Raw genomic sequence first — 19,253 nt, 5'->3', positions numbered from 1 at the left:
CTACTACCACCCACTGCTTTGGAGTGTGTCATTGGTGTTTTTGCTTTTACGCTGGAACCTTCCTTCACACCTTGTTGCTTGGACAAATATATGATGGCACATCTGGTCTCACCCGAGCTCTTCAAAAAAGTGGAATTTTGCGGCCAAAAGCAGTGGGTTTGGTGCATTATATTGAGTGCTTGGAAATCTAACTTTGTTTTTTATTTTTTAAGAGAAAGAATTTACTTTTAAAAGTTAAATAGTTTTGCTTTAAACTGCCAAAGAACCAGCCTGATATCAGCATACTGATGCAACTTTGCATAATGCTAGTGTTGGCCTGTAATTCACATCCATGACTTTAAAACATTGCTAACTGCAAGCATAGAAGGGATGAAAATATTCCAAGTCTACTTTTCCTTTATGTCTGAACTTTTGACATTTAAGTTTCAACACTTTGGATCCCTCCTACCCCGTACCATCAAAATACTGACAATTGTCACAAACACAGGAAACCCACTGGTCGCGGAAACTGTTATTGAGTTATTGGCGCATGGTCCCAGGGAGGGTTGGCAACTGTATCATGAGAGCGGTGGTTAGGCCACTACTGTGAGGCTTTCATGCGCTGCTGCCTCACCAATCGGAGGCCACCCACAGCAAAAACATGGGCAACAACTGCCTGCCAGCCTGGCCAGTGGATTACACATCCATGCAAAATGAAAAAGGCCAGTTGGGGTGAAATTTTGTACCTCTCTTTGCAAGCAGAAGGGATGGTAGTGTTGTGTTTAAGTGCCCCCCCCCGCAAACACACACACACACACCTACATTTGCTGTCATTATGTACTACTGCCCCCTACTGCGGAACCACGGCTGTGGCGCCCCCAAGGTCAGTGTCTGTGAGGAGGGGGTGGAGGGAAAAGCCAGGCAGGGGGCTCTTCACTCTTGAAGAGGCTGGAGCAATGGTACAATGGCAAGCCACCAAAAACCACAGGGGCCCCCATGGGCCTTCACAACCCTAACATTGGTGGAGATGTCTTACTCCATGGGGAACGAAGGGAGGGGGGACAGGGGCAGCCTGTTGGGAGTTAATGAGGAAGGTGGGGTGGTCCCATCGGGGACGGTCAATAAGCTTGAGCACAAGGGTGGATGGAAGGAAAATGGACAGCTTGTCAGCAGTTTCTCATGTGTGAAATGTTTTCCTGTAACACTCATTGTGATAGAAATGTACCTCTGATGATTTGACACAAGTTTCACAACATTTTGAAAAATAATTGTCAAAAATATGACATTTCAGCAGCAGTACAGAGATGGACAGGGGGACAAAGATCTGCACTTCCAAATGCAAACCAGTGATTCACATTTGACCAAGTCTATTCAGAAAACATTATCATACAGTCTCCTCTTTAATGCGCATCAGCTTAGACAATTCACTGATCCCAGCAATGGTGCATTTATTCCTTCAAGGGTTTGAGAAAGTCAAATGTGACATCCACATTTCTAATTTTTGAGCAGTGAAAGTTATATCTCTATAAATCCTTCCGTTTTACAGATATTTTCAACTAAAATAATTAAGTCATGTGTCACAGTCGCACTGTTTTCCTCACTAAAGAAAATCACTAAAAGCCTTTTAATCAGATTCATTTGCTTACACTTTTACTTCATTCAAAAAGTGGCGCTGCCATTGTTGGACAAAATCAGTAGTTAAATAATTTACTTACACTTTATAAATCAGAACCATTAATAAGAACAACTTTTGGGTTGCAAGTTAATTAAAAATCCTCTGGCAGGTTTTTTAACTTTCAGCAGGACACTTGTTTTTTTTTTTAGCTCTTATTCATCAGGAAGACTTGTTAATGAACCACTTAACCACTTAATTTCTGGAAAAATCTTCAGAAAATCAGGACCTTAATACATTTAACAATAACTTATTAACATTTATAACCGAGGCATGATGGCTTCTTAGAAAGTCTAAGTATTTAATATTCGATTACCAACATTTATAACTGTTAAGAATTATTAAGAACTTCTAAAAATTTTACAGCGGGAGACACAAAGTGGTGGGACCAAAAAACATGAAGTTAATTATTTTTTAATGTAGCCAAATATATTTGAAAACAAAACCATGAAAACTGAATCATATTGGTAAACTCAATCTACACTCAGCTGCCAGTTTATTAGGTACATCTAGCTAAAACAACAGTCCTGCAATAAATCCTAGTCGTTTGTTATTTAGCCACAAGGGTTTATAGATTACAACATGCAGCCAAATTAAGATAACAGCCTCGTTAGGAAAAGAGCTGGAGACTGACTGACCTCACACTTCTGGCTCAAGGTGTGTGTCCTGTTCCTTACTGTGGAAAGGGTTTCATTACTTCTTACTCAACCAACCATTCATTATTCCTCTCATGCTTCTGTTTCCAAGATGATTTTATAATGACTATAATAACCGAATTTACCTCTGTCATGGTAACAGTGAATAATTAAAAATGGAAGCTTTCTCTCCATCATTGTCTGGCCCTCGACCTTGAAAGCTTTCATTAAAAAAAAAAAAAAAAAAAATAGGTGATTTGATTTCATCTTTATTACCTTTACCTTTATTCAACCACACCCAAATATAATCAAACATCAATCACAATCAGTGCGTAACAGATCGAAAATCATACCATATAAAACTTAAAAAAGTGATTTTTTTTTAAGAGCCAGAGGAAAGGCAGGGGGATGGAGGGAAGAGTGTACACAGGTGGATGTTTAGGATCTGGTTTTCTTGGGTCTGCCTCTGGATTTCTGGGCAAGTACAGGTGAGGTCTGGGTCCCCATCTCCACTACCTTTCTTGGTTGACTCTTCTTCAGTCTGTTCAATTCTGCAGTGGAAGATTAATCAGGTTTAAGGTGGGCAGTAAAGCATTTCCCCCTAAAAAGACACTAACATACAATAATTTGACACTGCTTACCATAATTTATGTCTTTCACTTGTGTCAGTCTAAACATATTTCATGCAACTGGGCATACACTGCCTGCAACCACTTAAGCTCAACACACTTGATGCTTAGTTTTCTAACTTCACCCTGTACAGTGGAGGTGAATGTGTTTTGTTTCTGTTGCTCAAAACATCTGCATGATTGGATATGACAATGTTAAAGAGAATGTACTGTAAATAAAACAGTCTGATAGAAAGCTTGCTCAATACATTTCATAGAAGTAAGCACTAAACTCAACAATTCTATTTTCATCACTTTGGGCTAGACTAATGGATGGACTGCCATAAAGTTTTGATCCCCACCATCATCAGGTCAAAACTTTAATTAAGTGCTAACCAGTGCTAATCATGAATTAATTTAAGTGCATGCTAACATGGCAAACAAAAATAACATGGTAAACATTATACCTGCTTAACTTTAGCATTTTAGCATTGCCATCGCGAGTATGTTAGCACGCTGATGTTAGCATTTAGTTCAAAGCACCACTTTCCAAAGTACACAGAGCTGCTATTGAGGCCGCACTTGTAGTCTTGTTTAACTGAACTTATTTAAAGTTCTTTAACGCATCTTTTATTGTAAGAGCATTATAAGAACATGCCCAGGCCACTGACAGCCCTTTTCCACTGTAGGAATTTAACAACCTGTAATTTTAGGCCCATAACTACATAACTTTGGGAAGCTTTGCTACTAGTTTCTCCCTCACATCCTGGTATGTTTTACAAACCAGAGTATTTACTTTGTAGTTTTTTAGTTTGCTCCACTGAACACAGTGAGAGCCTAATTTTTTCTATTAACGTGTTTGATTGTTTTAGTTTTTCCCTCCCATTCCTGCCAGACACTTTTGGTTTCTAACCACTGCCTCCTCTCCCAAAATACTAATGGGGGCCAGGACATCATTAGTTTTGGGCATTTTCTTTAATTGAAAGTATGTAGTTGAGAGGCAGGCATGAAATGTAGGGAAAGTGTCTGGGATAAATGGAAGAAAGGTTCCCTGTCAGATTGCTACGTGGGATGTCACTGTTGATGTGGTAGGTGTTGGTATTTGTTAGCTTTGGCCACTGTGATAGCCCAATCTTAGGGCCCAGGCACCGACTGGTGCGAGGACCCTATTGATACACCTATGTTTATTATTCTTCTATTATATTATTTTGAGGGGCTAAGGGTGCTTAAAAACTCACAAAACTTTGCACATGCGTCAGATGTGGTGAAATTTACATATATTATGGGTCTTGCACATGGCTGTGGCAAAATGACTCAATAACACCCTCTATAAAATTCAAACGAAGTAGCCCTTGTGGTATGTTTCAATTTAATGTACGAAATTCTGTAGGCACATGTGACATCCAAAGACTTAAAAAAAAGCTTCTTGAAGCCATACCCTAAATCCAATTGGAAGTCAGCCATTTTGAATTTACTGTGTAATTTTGGCACAGTTTTTGCCATTTACAGGTGTTGTACTTCAACAAGAATCAGATCAACATCATATGTGGTCAGTCTAATCTAAGGACCTTTGCGATGCTATGTTGCAGAGCTTCTGTGTTTTCATTGAAGGACATTTTCGTGGCGGCATGGTAATTTTGATGTTTCACCATGAGAGGACATTGTTTTAACATAACTATACACTGTCCAATATGCCCCAAACTTCACATTTAATAAGAATCTTGGCTTGAAGACATGTACATGCCAGTATTCAGTTCAACTCCTAGCGCCACCTCCTTGCAAAAGGAAATAACATGTTTTATACTTTGATGTACGCCTAATGGGTTGAACAGATCCACCTCACATGTGGTCAGAAAAGCCTCAATACCTTGATGATGCACTATAGGGGAGTTTGTGAGTTTTCAATGAATGCCTGGCGGTGCAGCGAATTTCGATGTTGTGACATTAAAACAGCAACTGTTGTAACTTGAGTCCACTTCATCAGATTTTTCCCAAATTTCCTTTGTTTCATAAAAGTCACAGCCTGAAGACATCTACAAGCCAGGACTGAATAAAGACTGAATTATAGTTATAGCATCACCTACTGGCACTAGGAAGTAATCCCCGTGTGACAATTATCATTTTATTTACATAAAGGTTTCATGATTTTGTCTACACTTGATATACAACAACATAAAACATGTTAGGAACATGTTCTCTAGCACCACATTCTGGACACAGGAATTCATACAAAATGTGGAATACGTCATGCCACGCGGTGAAGGATATAACATCTTACTCATATGCAAAGTCTCCAGTGGTCGAACAAGTGCCCTAACAACTTCATGTTTGAAACGAATCCCGGCCTGAAGATATCTACATGCTAATATTCAGTTATACTCAGAGCGCTACCTACTAAGAAAAGGGAATGACATGTTTTGTACTTTGATGTACTCCTCCTAGTGGGTTGACCAAATCCACCTCACATGTGGTCATAAAAAGCCTCAAGACTTTGATGATGCGATATTGTGAAGAATGTGAGTTTTTGTTGAACGGCGTATCCCTGGGTGCAGTGAATTTCGATGTTTTTACATAAATACAGACTCTGTTGTAACTTGAGACTTCATATCTTTCCCAAATTTCACTTGTTTGATAACAATACTGACTTGAAGACATTTACAGGCCACTACTGAATCACAGTAATGGCAACTACAACTGCCAACAGGAAGTAAGCCTTGTGTGAAAATCATCATTTTATTTACATAAAAGTTTAATTGTCTTGTCTACACTTGATATACAACAACATAATGCATGTTTGGTGCATGTTCTCTAGCGCCACATTCTGTACACAGGAATTAAAACAAAATGTGCAATATGTCATGTCCATCGCCACGCACTCTATGAAGGAAATAACATCTTACTCATTTGCGCAATCTCCAGCGGATGCCTGTGCACCACTGCATCAACCGGCATCTCGCAGCACCACCGAAGTGCACGACGGTGCGAGGCCCAGATCAACGCTGCCTGTGGCTTTAATTCTAGTTTGAGGTTTTTAAGGTTGTCTTGGTAAATGCAGATGCAGCTGTAAAATGGTGGTCACTGTAGTTGTTTGTGTTATAGTCAGGAATTTACGTCTGCTTAAGCACTTCTGTCAACCCCTGAAAGTACCTGGAACTTATGTTAAGTATCACCTCCCTTCTTTTATTTCCAAGAACTCAGCAATAAAACGGACAGAACAGTGGGAAAAAATACCTTTTTTACCTCATACCTTTTTTCTTTGTGACTCTCTTTTTCTTTATGGGACTTCCATCAGTCTCACTCTCTTCATCTTCTGTTTTTTTTCTCTTGGCCGTTTTCTGGAAGAAGACAAAGAAAAGAAAATGAAGACAAGGGTTATCAGCTTGTTGCTGTCAGCCGAAGGGTGGGGGAATGTGGACGTAGTAAGTGCAACACAGTCCTTTAAAGAGTTAAATGTCTTTAAAATTAGCCCTTTTTGTTTTTACCTAAAATCAGAAGCAGAGAGTTTGCAGAACCTTTCGCCTGCAGCGAAAGCTTGCCTGCAGCATCTTATGTTGTGAGAAATGAAGAGACAAACACTGAGATGAGGCTTTGACTTGGCGATGCAGCGACCTGACTTCTCAGAGCCTCCAGCCTTCTGTGTGTGAAGTCTGAGCAAAGGCAATTATCGCTCTGCCATCTCACCAGCCACCAGGACCTCACAGACATAAATCCATTAAAACACCTGATTATTTGTTCCCCTTTTTGGACCACAATGCACCAAACAAACACTCCAGCTTTCCTTTCCTGTGCTGTGTTTCTAAAGTGTGTTTTAACAGTGGAATGAACAAAGTTGAAGGTTTCCCATAATCCCAGCAAAGAGTTTTCCATAAACTAAGACATTGTTATTTCTGTCATCTACAGAAATCAATTTTTTTTTTTTTTTTTTTTGGGGGGGGGGGGTCATCTGTTTGACCTCCTCCTTCCTGGGCCTTTATAATAAAGTTCCACTCTCGTTCTGAACAATCACTCAGCCCCTGCCTCACATTTCATTTTTGCCTCCATTTTGACAATTTGCTACCTCATGATCACCATGGGATACCCGCTGAGGTGAACAGATTGGCAGGATAATTACATACAATAACCAGTGCCGGAGCCTGGTAACCCTTCGGCTGGCAACACCATGTCCCCAATGGTATCTTCCATATGCTAAGAGAGCAAAAGAGCAAGAGAGGGACAGAGAAGGAGAGAGAGTGACACTGGAGGAGGAATGAAGAGAAAAACAAGAAGATGGAAAGCAGGAAACAAATATAAGACTCATTGTCTTGTAAATAAAGGAAAAGTTAGAATGTAGACCAATTAGAATACATATATACATAGACGCTAAATGCTGTTAAACATTAAAATTATAATCCTACAGATTTCAGGGACATGCAGCTTTAGCATTTCATTATGTATGTAGCTATTAATGCACCAATGTGACCAATTTGTCCTAGGGAATAAATTATGTCACTTTATTAATTTTTGATATTATTCACACAAGAAAGTAGCCGTGTTACCAGATTTACACGTCGTCAATTTATCAAAAAAAATTCCTATTTGGAAATTTGCTCTGATGTTTTTGGAGATGCTCGGATCCGCTAGATGGGTGAGAACAGCTGTTCATCTAGGCTAACATCTAGCCAGCTAGCAAATTGATCATACTGTGTCCTCCTGTCTTCAAGAATTTTGACCCCCGAGTTCAATTTACCAAGTTCGAACATAGTTATCACTTTGAGAATGGCCAATGACAGCCAAAATATAAGATGGCAAAATTGTTGGTCTCTGGTTACAAAGATACAGTTCAATCAAAATTAATCAAAAATTATTATATTTAGTCCTCCCGATTCCATTGCCACCCTGCAGCAAAACCTGGGCATACGTTTTGACAGTAACCTTTCTTTTGACAATCAACTCACAAGAGTTGTGAAGTCATGCTTCCTCCAACTGAGGCTAACTAAGCTTCTACCACTGCTATGGTAATTGATGTCCAAATCAGTATGCAAAATGCTGTTGTTTTTTTTTTAATTATAATCATTATTATTATTATAAATGCATTACCCAAAAAACAAAAAAAACAAAAACACAAATAGCCCATGAAATAAGTAACAGTAATCCAACATTATTTATTATGTATCAACATTAATTATTAGTTAATCTCAGACAAGGACATTGAAGCTTAACAGATAGTTTTGTGCGTCACAGCTCTCATTTAACATTACCAGCACTGACACTGGGTTAGTGGCATGTAACTATGTGACAGGCTTACAAGTTACAACTACACTAGAAAGGATGTCAAAAAAGTCAAGTGTTTCGAATAATTTATGAATTTCCCGATATGACCCCCCAAAAGTTGAGTGCCAGAAATGCCAAAGGAAAATAGCATATCACAAATCTATGAGTTTGGCAAATCACCTAAAAACTGACAGCTTAACTGTCTTGCAGATTTTTTTCTTTTCTGTTATTTTTTTATTGTTATTATTTTGAGTTTCTTTTTATTAGATCTTATATATTTGTTATATTTTTAAAGTTTTAGTTTCCTAGATTTTAGTTTTCCTAGCTTAACTTTTATGTCGTTGTTTGTGTTCCAACAAGCAAGGAGAGAGCCAGAAGGTGGGCTTCCGTCATAGTAAACCACTTTGGCATCATCAAACAACTGTTGGGAATGTGGCCTGCTCAAAGGAGGATATCGACTTGTACTTTCAGAACTCCTACAGTGACCCCAACATAACGGAGAAGTTGGGCCAATGTGACATCCTGATAGACCCACCACCTCCCATAGATGACTTTGACATCAGGGAGCCACTCCTGAAAGAAGCCCATGATGTTGTGAAGAAGGCAAGATCCAGCTCAGTCCCTGGAATGAGTGGAGTCCAATATAAGGTGGACAAGAACTGCCCTCTGTTACTCAAGCAAATATGGAAGATCCTGAGAGTCATCTGGAGGAGAAGAATGATGTCACAGCAGTGGACATTTGCAGCAGGAGTATGGATCCCTAAGGAGGAAGATTCCAAGATAATCGACCAATTCATATCACATAGACATATCAGTGCAAAAGGGAGGGATCCCTGGAGTGCAGGGGTGTCCAGGACACAATGGAGTGGTGACCCAGCTCATCCATGAAGCCCCAGAGAACAAGGGAGACCTCACAGTGTTTTGGCTAGATCCTAGCCAATGCCTATGGCTCCACCCCCAACAAGCTGGTCCAGACAACCATGACCAAATACCATGTAATAAACCACACGGCAGACCTAATCTTGGATTTCTATGAACGATTCAAGATGAGGGTCTCAGTAGGGTCAGTGACGTAAGAGTGGCACAATCTGGATGTTGGGATAATCACATGCTGCACCATCTCTGTGACCATATTTACCCTGGTGATGAACATGATTATAAAGTCTGCAGAGCCAGAGTACTGGGGCCCAAAGACCCATTCAGGAGAGTGTCTGCCTCCAATCAGGGATTATAGGGATGACCTGACAGTAACTGGAGTCCGTGCCAGAATGCAGGCGGATCAACATATCTGATGGGCTCGGATGGGCTTCAAGGCAGTCAAGTCTAGATAACTTGAAGGGCAGGGTCATGGACAGGTTCTACTTCAGCATCGAAGGGCCACTGATACCAACTGTCTCAGAGAAGCAATTGAAGAGCCTGGGCAAGGTCTTTGACAGTAGTCTCAAAGACTCAGCATCTGTTCAGTCAACTTGCCAGGAACTGGGCAGCTGGCTGAGTGCAGTCAACCAGTCAGGGCTTCCAGTCCCCATCTCCACAGCAGAGACCCTGGAGAGGAAGGTCAGTAGCTTTCATGGCAGGAGATCAGCCACAGGCAGGGCACAAGAAGGCTGCAGGGATCCTGGTGACCGCCCAGGACTAGCAGCTCTTAGTGGGTCTTGAAAAAACCATTGAGATCCCCGTCACATTGTCAGGACCACTCTGACAGGACCAGATATTCTCCTGGTCTCAGAAAGCATCAAAAACATCATCATCATGAAGCCGACAGTGCCATGGGAGGAATGTATATAGGAGGCTCATGAGATGAAGAGGACAAAGTATGAACAGCTGGTCATCAAATGTTGCACGCAGGGCTGGAAGGCTAGATGTATGCCCATTGAGGTAGGCTGCAGAGGTTTCTTGGGGAATTCACTCCATAAAGCCAGCACTCTAGGCATCACTGGAGTAGCAAGCAGAAGAGCCATCAAGACCACCACCAAAGCAGCTGAGAAAGCCTTGAGGTGGCTCTGGATCCAGGGAGGAGATCCATGGGAACAAGCAAGTGCAACCTGCACTGACAAACCACAGCTGTGTCACCTCGGCGAGGGTATCTGATGTTGGAAGACCCGAAAAACCCAGTGAGCTCAGGTAATGTCAGTAATGATGTGTTCAGATGCATCAGAAGATGTATTCCAAGAACCAGTTATAAATGATAAGTTGCTTCTGCCTGAAACAAGTACACATTCATCAAACTATTACTACAAATTTCAAGTATTACTAAGTACTGACTTAGTAGGATGCCCAAACCTCTGCATACAGTGCATTCATAAAGTATTCAGACTCTTTTTTCTTAATTTGTTATGTTGTGGACTTATGCTAAAAATATTTTGCTCATCAATCTACACTCAATACCCCCTGACTAAGCAAAAACAGAATTTTGTAAATTTTTGCAAATTTATTTAAGGAAAACTGAAATATCACTCTGACATAAGTGTTCAGACCCTTTGCTATGACAATTTAGTTCGGTTGCCTCCGATTAATGCCAGAGTGGCTAGATGGAAGCCTCTCTTCAGTGAAAGAAACATGAAAGCCCGCGTAGTTATCAAAAAAGCACCCAAAGGACTCTTAGACTGTGGGAAACAAGATTATCTGGTCTGATGTAATCAAGACTAAAATGTTTGGACTTAATTCTAAGTGTCATGTCTGGAGGAAACCAGGCACCACTGATCAACTGCCCTGTACCATCCCAACGGTGAAGCATGGTCGTGGCAGCATCATACTGTGGGGGTGTTTTTCAGCGGCAGGTTGAGGGATAGCTGAACTAAGCGAAGTACAGACATGTCTTTAAGGAAAACCTGGTCCAGAGTGCTCAGGACCTCAAGACTGGGCCGAAGGTTCACCTTCCAACAGGACAATGACACTAAGGACACAGACAAGACGACTCAGGAGTGGCTTACAGAGAACTCTTTGAATGTCCTTGAGTGGCCCAGAGCCCTGCCTTGATGCCAATCAAACATTTCTGGAGAGATCTGAAAATGGCTGTCCCCCAGACAGTCCCCATCCAACCTAACAGATCTTAAGAGGATCTCCAGAGAAGAATGGCAGAAAATCCCAAAATCCAGGTCTGCAAAGCTTGTCGCATCATACCCAGGAAGACTTGAGGTTGTAATCGCTGCCAAAGGTGTTTCAACTAAGTGCTGAGTAAAGGATCATATTTCAGTTTTTCCTTTTTAATAAATTTGTAAACATTTCTAAAATTCTGTTTTTCACTTCATCATTATGGGGTACTGAGTGTAGATTGATGACGGAAAAAATTAATTTAAACAATTTTAACCTATCATCAAAATGTGAAAAAAATTAAGGGGTCTGAATACTTTCTGAATGCACTGCACACAAAGATGAAATGGGCTGAATATGAAAGGTGAGTACATTCAACTTACTAAAACAGGTAAGAGGTAGATTTTACTAACATTCAAGACACAAAGTAATGTCACTGAATACTGAAATATATAAACCCCCTAAGAACTGGATTTAAGACCTTTTAATTATTCATGAGGGTTTCAGTTTAGATTGATGAGATTAAATGAATATGTGAAAAAAGGGAGAGAAGGATAGATGGAGTTTTTTAAGCCAATTCCTAATAATATAAAATTAAAAATACTGCCCACTACAGTAGTATTATGAAGAATTTGTGGTAGATGGATCATGACAATGTTGTTATCTTGAAATTGAATAAAGCTAAATGAAGGTATGTCATCACAAAAGAGAAATTATTATTTTATAGCATGCTGACCATATTGCTAAGAGGATGAAAGATGGAAGGTGGAGGGTGAAGAGAATGAGAAGCAGAAGACAAAATGAGGAGGAAAAAATTAGAAATACATTCAGTCTCAGTATTTCATTTTATTCTGAATATCAGATGTCTGATTTTACTCTAAAGAGGAAACCAAAAATCTGTAACATTTTCTAATCAAAGATTACCAGTGTTTTTGTGGTTAAGTGCAGCATTGCTCTTCAGCGTCCTACCACAGTAGTTGCATATGTGCCAAACATATTAAAATAGCATCTAAAAGCAATATTGATCATGAACTTAAGGAGGTGGTGACAAGAAGGGGTATAGTGTCTGCTCTGTTTAAGATGTTAGAATGCACCCCTTCAACTGCCACTGTCTCACTTAAAATGTGTTGGGAATATGACATGAGAACACCTAACCACTAATCCAATTTAAAATTTTACACAGAGCTTATTTAACACAAACCAATCAGATATGCTGGCATGGCTGCGGTGAGGTTGGTACACTAATGCTTATGTTGTAGATTTGTCCTGATGTAAAGAAGTTTTGGTTGGATGTAATTAATTATTTGTCATTAATCCTAAATGTACAGATTCCTTATTCCCCAGTTGAAGGTTTACTTGGAAAACAACTTGGTGTAAAAGAAAAGTAAATACAGTGCCTCATTATATCTGTATTTTTGGAAGTGAAACAGATAACGTTAATGAATTGGAAAATACAGAAAAATGACTGTATAGTATGAATAACTGGTTTCTAGAATATATAGACTCATTAGCTCTAGAATATTTCTGAGCAGAAAACCGAGACAGGTTAATGTGTGATGCCTTCCATGCTACACACAAAAGGTTTAACCCTTCCAAAAGCCAAGGACTTCCTTGTCGGACACCTCTAAGGCTTTCCTTTCCCACAGCTATGAATTAGTTTTGAGACCGGCAGCTCTGACCAGATCCCAAACAATGACTGGTGTTTACATTTAAGACGATCAAAACCATTTTTTGGAGGAGGCATGACATGGGACTGGATTAACAACTGATTGCCAATGGTCCTGGAGATTACACAGGCCTCCCTAACAGGACGGGAGCTGCAGCCCTGCTATGCCCAGTGTTTGACCTCCTGGACTTTGGTTCAACGTACATGAATTACAGTAATTTTTAAGATGGGATTAAAAAAGAAAATGGGTCCCTCCTCACTGTTAGACCTACAGAACCAAGGAGGGATCTGTCATACTATTGTGTGTGTCTGTATACATAACTTCACAGCCACTCAACCCTCACCCTAAGACGCTTCCCCCTGGAAATTCCAAAGTCCCCTCCTTCTAATAGTCTCTCTCCTCTACTATTCTCCAAACTAACAAACTCTTTCCAAAAGAAACATCTCTCTTCCTAAAATGCTACAATACGGGTACCTTAGTACTCTTCGTTTGAATGTTACTTTATATTCTTAACTATATTTCAGATCTCCTATCATTGATAACCAATTTCTTGTTGTATATATGATCATTTATTGATATCTCAATAACCATTAAAACATCTGATGTTTGGTCTCGTTGTAATACCCTTGGACATCAGATCTTTATTAATTTGCAAGTGGGTGGGTAATTAAGAGTTGCTTTCTGAATCAGAGACTGAAACGTTCATGTTATTGTTTTTATTCCCTTCACATAGTGCTAGTTTTTAAGTTTCTAGGAAAAAAACTTGCTGAGTTTTGGAATCGGTTCTGTTTTATACTGCTAGTGGGATTGCCGACTCCAGAGGGTTAATTCAGGAAACTTTATTTTTTCCTCAAGGACTAATTGAACACATCAAGTCTGCAAACAAAACATACAAAGACAACAGCAACTTTTTTGCTCCCGAAGGCCACAGGTCACCACAGGAGTAGCGGCCCTTACACAAGCAGCCATGAGCATTACACTCACTGAGCACTTGAATAGAAACACCTGTACACCGGCTTATTCATGCAATTCTCCAATCAGCCAATCAATGAGGCAGCAGTGCAATGCATAAAATCATGCAGATACAGGTCAGGAGCTTCAGTTAATGTTCACAACAACATCAGAATGGGGAAGAAATTTGATCTCAGTGACTTTGACCGTGGCATGATAGTAGGTGCCAGGTGGGCTGGTTTGAGTATTTCTGAATCTGCTCATCTCCTGACATTTTCATTCACAACAGTCTCTAGAGTTTACTCAGAATGGTGTGAAAAACAAAAACACATCCAGTGAGTGGAAGTTCTGCAGACGGAAATTACTTGTTAATGAGAGAGGTCAGAGGAGAATGGCCAGGTTGGTTGGAGCTAACAGAAAAGCTATGGTAACTCAGATAACCACTCTTTAGAGCTATGGTGAGCAGAAAAGAATCTCAGAATGCACAACACATCGAACCTTGAGGCAGATTGTCTACAACAGCAGAAGACCCATGTTGGGTTCCACTCTTGTCAGCCAAGAACAGAAATCTGAGGCTGCAGTGGACACAGGCTCACCATAACTGGACATTTGAAGACTGGAAAAACTGCATTTCTGCTGAGGCATGCAGATGGTACGATCAGAATTTGGCATGAACAGCATGAATCCATGAACCCAACCTGCCTTGTTTGACAGTCCAACTTGGTGCTGGTGTCGCAGCGGTGTAGAGAGTATATTCCAGATTGGAATCCAACCTTTGGGTTGTGGTAGAACAGCCGAATGGAAGCATTAATACATTTGACAAATCTGCATAAATTATGTGATGCAATCATGTCATCATGGAGCAGAATCTCAAATGAATGTTTCCAATATCTTGTGGAATCCACAAAGAATTGAGGCTATTTTGAGAACAAAGGGAGGCACTAACCATTATTAGTATGGTGTTCCTAATAAAGGGCTTGCTGAGTGTGGAGACATCATTTTGATACTGCAGCTGGTAAAGGTGGAGCAATTTTTTATTTTAAGTGTAGTCTATAGTACAATTTACTTTGGTACTTTCAGTACATTTTGCTAATACTACTTCTGTACTTTTACTTAAATAACATTTTGCATGCAGGACTTTTACTCGTAACAATATTTAAGAGCAGAGCAACTTAATACTAGCCCTTTAGGGCTACATGATCCTATATCGTCCAAAATAAAATGAAGCAGGGAAGAAGAAGAGAATTCCTATCAAGGACTTTTAATACGTGAATTGCTCCAATTGTTGTCTGTCTCTCTGTGTGTGTGTGTGTGTGTGTGTGTGTGTGTGTGTGTGTGTGTGTGTGTGTGTGTTGACCTGGGCAGGTGGTGATACAGCTCCATTGACAGGAGCAAATTCAAGCTTGCCGTCATCTTTAGCCCGGATGGTCTTCAGCCCAGTTTGCAGGATGGTGCGCAACTTCTCGTAGGGTGGTCTGTCTTGGTATCCTAAAGATTTAACCTCCTCCATGAATTTCTGGATTTCATCTGCAACTCAACAGAGTGATACTGTGATCTAGCACCAGTTCATCATAAACTGAAAGCCTAGAATTAGCCACTCGCTTCTACTGTATGTCAGTATCAGTGGTGCCAGAAAGGGTCATACAGGTCAGGTATGTCTGTTATATCTTCTTTTTTTTTATATGCAACAGTATATCAAGTCCTTCTGATGTATTTTTTCTCTTGCCTTTATTTTATTTGTACTCTGCATGTCATCATTTTGTTTTGTGACACGATAAGTTAGCTAGTGATGTGCTTTGACCCATGTTTTGTTATGGGAGACTAAATAAATAATCCTGACTGGACTTGAACATCTCTCTCTTCATGTTACAGACTATCTTTGTGCCAACAAACTGTCATCACCATAATATTCTACTCTGGTCGCAGCAGCATGCTTAGTTCTGTTTGGTGTAATTTTTTTCAGACTTGACACAAAGTAACAAACACAAACACAGATGGAGTTGCAAACAACAGTTTGGTTGTGCTCAACAGAGCAGAAGGAAGGAGGTGTGACGCTTCGTGTTTGTTTCCTCCGCCTGAACCGACATACTGCCTGCAGGTCAAAATGCCAACATTAAAATGGCAACTCTTACCACAATGAGACAACTAACGTCACTAAAGTCACCATTTACAGCCGCAGCTAAAAATGTTTGCTACACTGCGCATTATTAGACATTCTATCCTAATGAGAACCAATTAGGTCTCACTCCGAAAGATTATAATTAGATCAGAATGAAGATAAATGAAATATCATTCACTTTGGTAGGACCGAAACCATTTTTCCCTTTATGTTTATAGTGTGTATGTCTGTGTGTGTGTGTGTGTGTGTGTGTGTGTGTGTGTGTGTGTAAACGTCCATTTGTTGAGTATGGTGAGGTGCTTGTCTTCACTTTCTTTGATTAACACTCATGCTGCTGATGGACAGTTTTAACCCAGTTGTCTGGAGAGCTGTCAGCTGGGAGAAGAAACTCACAGACAGCTGGGAGATACAAACAGTAGTGTATTACTGAGACATTAGGCAGCTATAGAATTTGGAGGGTAAAGTCTATTATTATTGGATTTTTACTGGTTCGCTGTATTATTAATGGCCAAGACAAGTCTACACTCACCGATGTATTTGCCACCTGTATGTATGTCTTTCTCACCTGGCTTGTCTTGAGAGGAGAAACACTCGGTCATAAACTGGGAGATGTTTTCTTGACACCTGTAGGGGAGAAACAAGTAGCATGATTTTTCACTATGTTGGAAAATTCTCAGTTTCATACACCTCAATCTACTAAAAAGGTAAAGCTGCAAAACGTCTTTGTACAAAAGTAAATTTTCAAAATTCCAAACTTTTGCCTGCATTTACATCTAACAAGTTAACATGAGTGACTGAATTCCACCAAATCCCTTTATGTACATATTTCATTTACTTCAGGACATCTCCTGCAATGGTTATTGCTTAATATGTAAAGCATGTTTGTTTGTGTGTGTCTGTCTGTGCATGTGTGTGCACGTGTTTGTGTGTGTACACAAGTATGCAGTCACTGTAGCTATGTAGGTGTGTGCCTGCAAGCATGGCTCAAAGCTTTCTCTGGCTGTAAAAGATGTAAGCCATGTCAACTGTTTTTCCTCACCATTAAGTTTAACAAAGTTGTTGTGTTATGAACGCTATTTAACGGTGGTATTCTGTTCTCTGTTAAGTCTTTTTCATTCTGTGAGAGTTTTGTTAAGGTTTCACACTGCTTTCCTTTGTTTTAAATCAGCTTTATATGTGAGAGAGCAGGCTGACATTTTTTAGTGGAATTTGTCAACTTACTAGCTTGAATCTCAGCTGTACACATGGTAGCATTTTTTTTTAAATTTCTGACAATATCATCAATATAGTGTTAGTGTTATGATCATTTGTTATGCTATTCTAATTATGTTAAGCTTTTGTGTGGGTCAACTGGCAACCAGACTTCATTTTTATGTATACTTGTTTCTAATTTTCTCTGATAATTTTTGTTTGTTATTCGTTACATTCAATCTGCAATTTATATTAATGTAGTTTTGTGATTGTAATTTCAGAGTAGACTACCGGGGGAAAAAAACAAAAAACAAAGAGCCAAGCCAGACGCCAAACACACACATAGCTGATGATTTTTGTGCTTTGGGAATATCTTTACCAGGCTAAAGGACCAAGCACCAAGTATTCTCTCCTGATCCTTCATTTGCCACAAGAGAACAAAACACAGATCCACAGTGGTGCTGCTACTGCAGCATTCACCGGAAGAAATGTCATGATGTGTGCAGCGAATGCAGGTGTTTTTCTCTCACCGGATTTTGGAGTCTCTGATGTAGAGAGGGTCCTGCAGATTGTCCTCCCAGGGCAGCCGACCACACAGCCACTGAACCATGCAGTAGCACAGGATCTCCAGGTCACTCCGCCTACATGCAGCTGGAGCCAACAACCACATCAGCAGCAGCAAACTGTCAGCAGCTTCATTTGTCAGCATTGTCATTAATAGCAATGCCAAAATACGATAATAATAATATGATTCTACGTCACAAAAAATGTATTAAAAAGAATAATTCAACATAGTGGGAAAAAGGCTTATTTGCTTTCTTTACAAAAGTCAGATGAGAATATCAGTATCAGTCTCATATCATATGAATCTATGAAGAAGTCACAACATGGTTAGCCTAGCTAAGCAAGCATAAAGACTGGAAGCAGGGTCAAAAAGCTGGCCTTGCAGTTTAAAAGTTCTGCTACCAAAATGTTGTATCTTTGATCCATAAATAAACACAAATGTAAACAACAATTTCTGGTTTAAAGGGGAGTTATGTGTTGGAACTGTTTTGTATGAATATCTTATCCTGACTGTAGCTATGTACTTAAAGCACAGACATTGGTCCAAAACGATGAATAATCCTTTTGAAATAATATTAAAATTGATTGGTATTCCAGTCTTCTTTTTCTTCTAATTGGAAGCCAGTTTCAAGTACTTGGGAGATTACCTAGATATGAGGAGACATACCTGCTATGTACTAAAAGAATCAGTTTCTATGTAGTAGTACTGTTAATCCTAATGTGTCCTTCCCTTTACAATTAAAGGTGTGTCAGCCTGGTTTTATAATCTGTATTTGGGGTCATAAAACTACTAGTAGTGTACCTACATGCTCCTTTATGGGCGTCAATGCTTGTGAACTCGATGCTACCGTTGTGACATCTCTTGGGATCTTCCTTGTACTCTTTGAGGACACCGTCGGGTGAGTACCTATATGCCAGCCCATAATCTACTAAGTAAACCTACAATTCACGAAAACAGTGATTCAGGCATGCATACAGACATGCACAAACCAACAAGAGCAAGGTCACATTTAACAGTTTATACATTTATACAAACATATCTGTAATGACTCCTGGAATCAAACTTTATGATAGAAAATAGAAATTTGATCCGTGGTGGTGCACTATAGACAGAGATTAGGTTGTTCGGTTTATTTTAGCACAGAAATAAAAGCAGGAGGAGCAGATGATTCTAGCCTTTTGGAATTTAAATTGTAATTTCGCCTACATAAGCTTCATTATTATTATTTACTCTGCATTATGCTTATACACTACAGTTGGTTATTGGCTTTAGTAAAGAAATGTAGAGTAATAAAACCAAACCTACATCCCAGTATTTCCAGGGGAAACATCAAAAATAGCACGGCTACAAACGTATCTAATATAAAAATGCTGGGGGGACAATTTTTAAATTGTCATTTATAAATAGCTCTTTAATAACAACACCAATGATATTATTAACCTTCAAATTTAATATTTGCCCCTGCTCCCAACTTGATTGCTAGAAAAAGCTTTTTGCTGCTGTCATCTAATCCCACACGCCCACCCCCTTCTCCAGGCCTTAATTGAATGTAATTAAGAAGCACAAGTGTGTTACGATCAAAA

General features: G+C 39.7%; 1 protein-coding gene across 2 annotated transcripts in view; it reads right to left on the bottom strand.

The window, feature by feature from the left end:
- Positions 1–2,539: 2,539 nt before the first annotated feature.
- The window catches only part of vrk1 (VRK serine/threonine kinase 1), a 26,632-nt gene continuing 9,918 nt past the window's right edge, over positions 2,540–19,253 (bottom strand). The window contains exons 8-13 of one of the 2 annotated variants that reach the window (XM_040138212.1): positions 18,476–18,608; positions 17,636–17,756; positions 16,480–16,538; positions 15,153–15,322; positions 6,142–6,229; positions 2,540–2,837 (exon numbers count right to left, since the gene is read on the bottom strand). In XM_040138212.1, the coding sequence (XP_039994146.1) occupies positions 2,725–2,837; positions 6,142–6,229; positions 15,153–15,322; positions 16,480–16,538; positions 17,636–17,756; positions 18,476–18,608 (684 nt within the window). In that variant the 3' untranslated portion in view covers positions 2,540–2,724. The remainder of the gene's footprint in view (positions 2,838–6,141; positions 6,230–15,152; positions 15,323–16,479; positions 16,539–17,635; positions 17,757–18,475; positions 18,609–19,253) is intronic. The other variant, XM_040138213.1, reaches the window with a different exon arrangement.

This window comes from Xiphias gladius, chromosome 10 (assembly GCF_016859285.1).
Source record: "Xiphias gladius isolate SHS-SW01 ecotype Sanya breed wild chromosome 10, ASM1685928v1, whole genome shotgun sequence".
NCBI classification, from domain to species: Eukaryota; Metazoa; Chordata; class Actinopteri; order Istiophoriformes; family Xiphiidae; genus Xiphias; species Xiphias gladius.
This window is presented reverse-complemented; position numbering and strand designations above follow the sequence as displayed.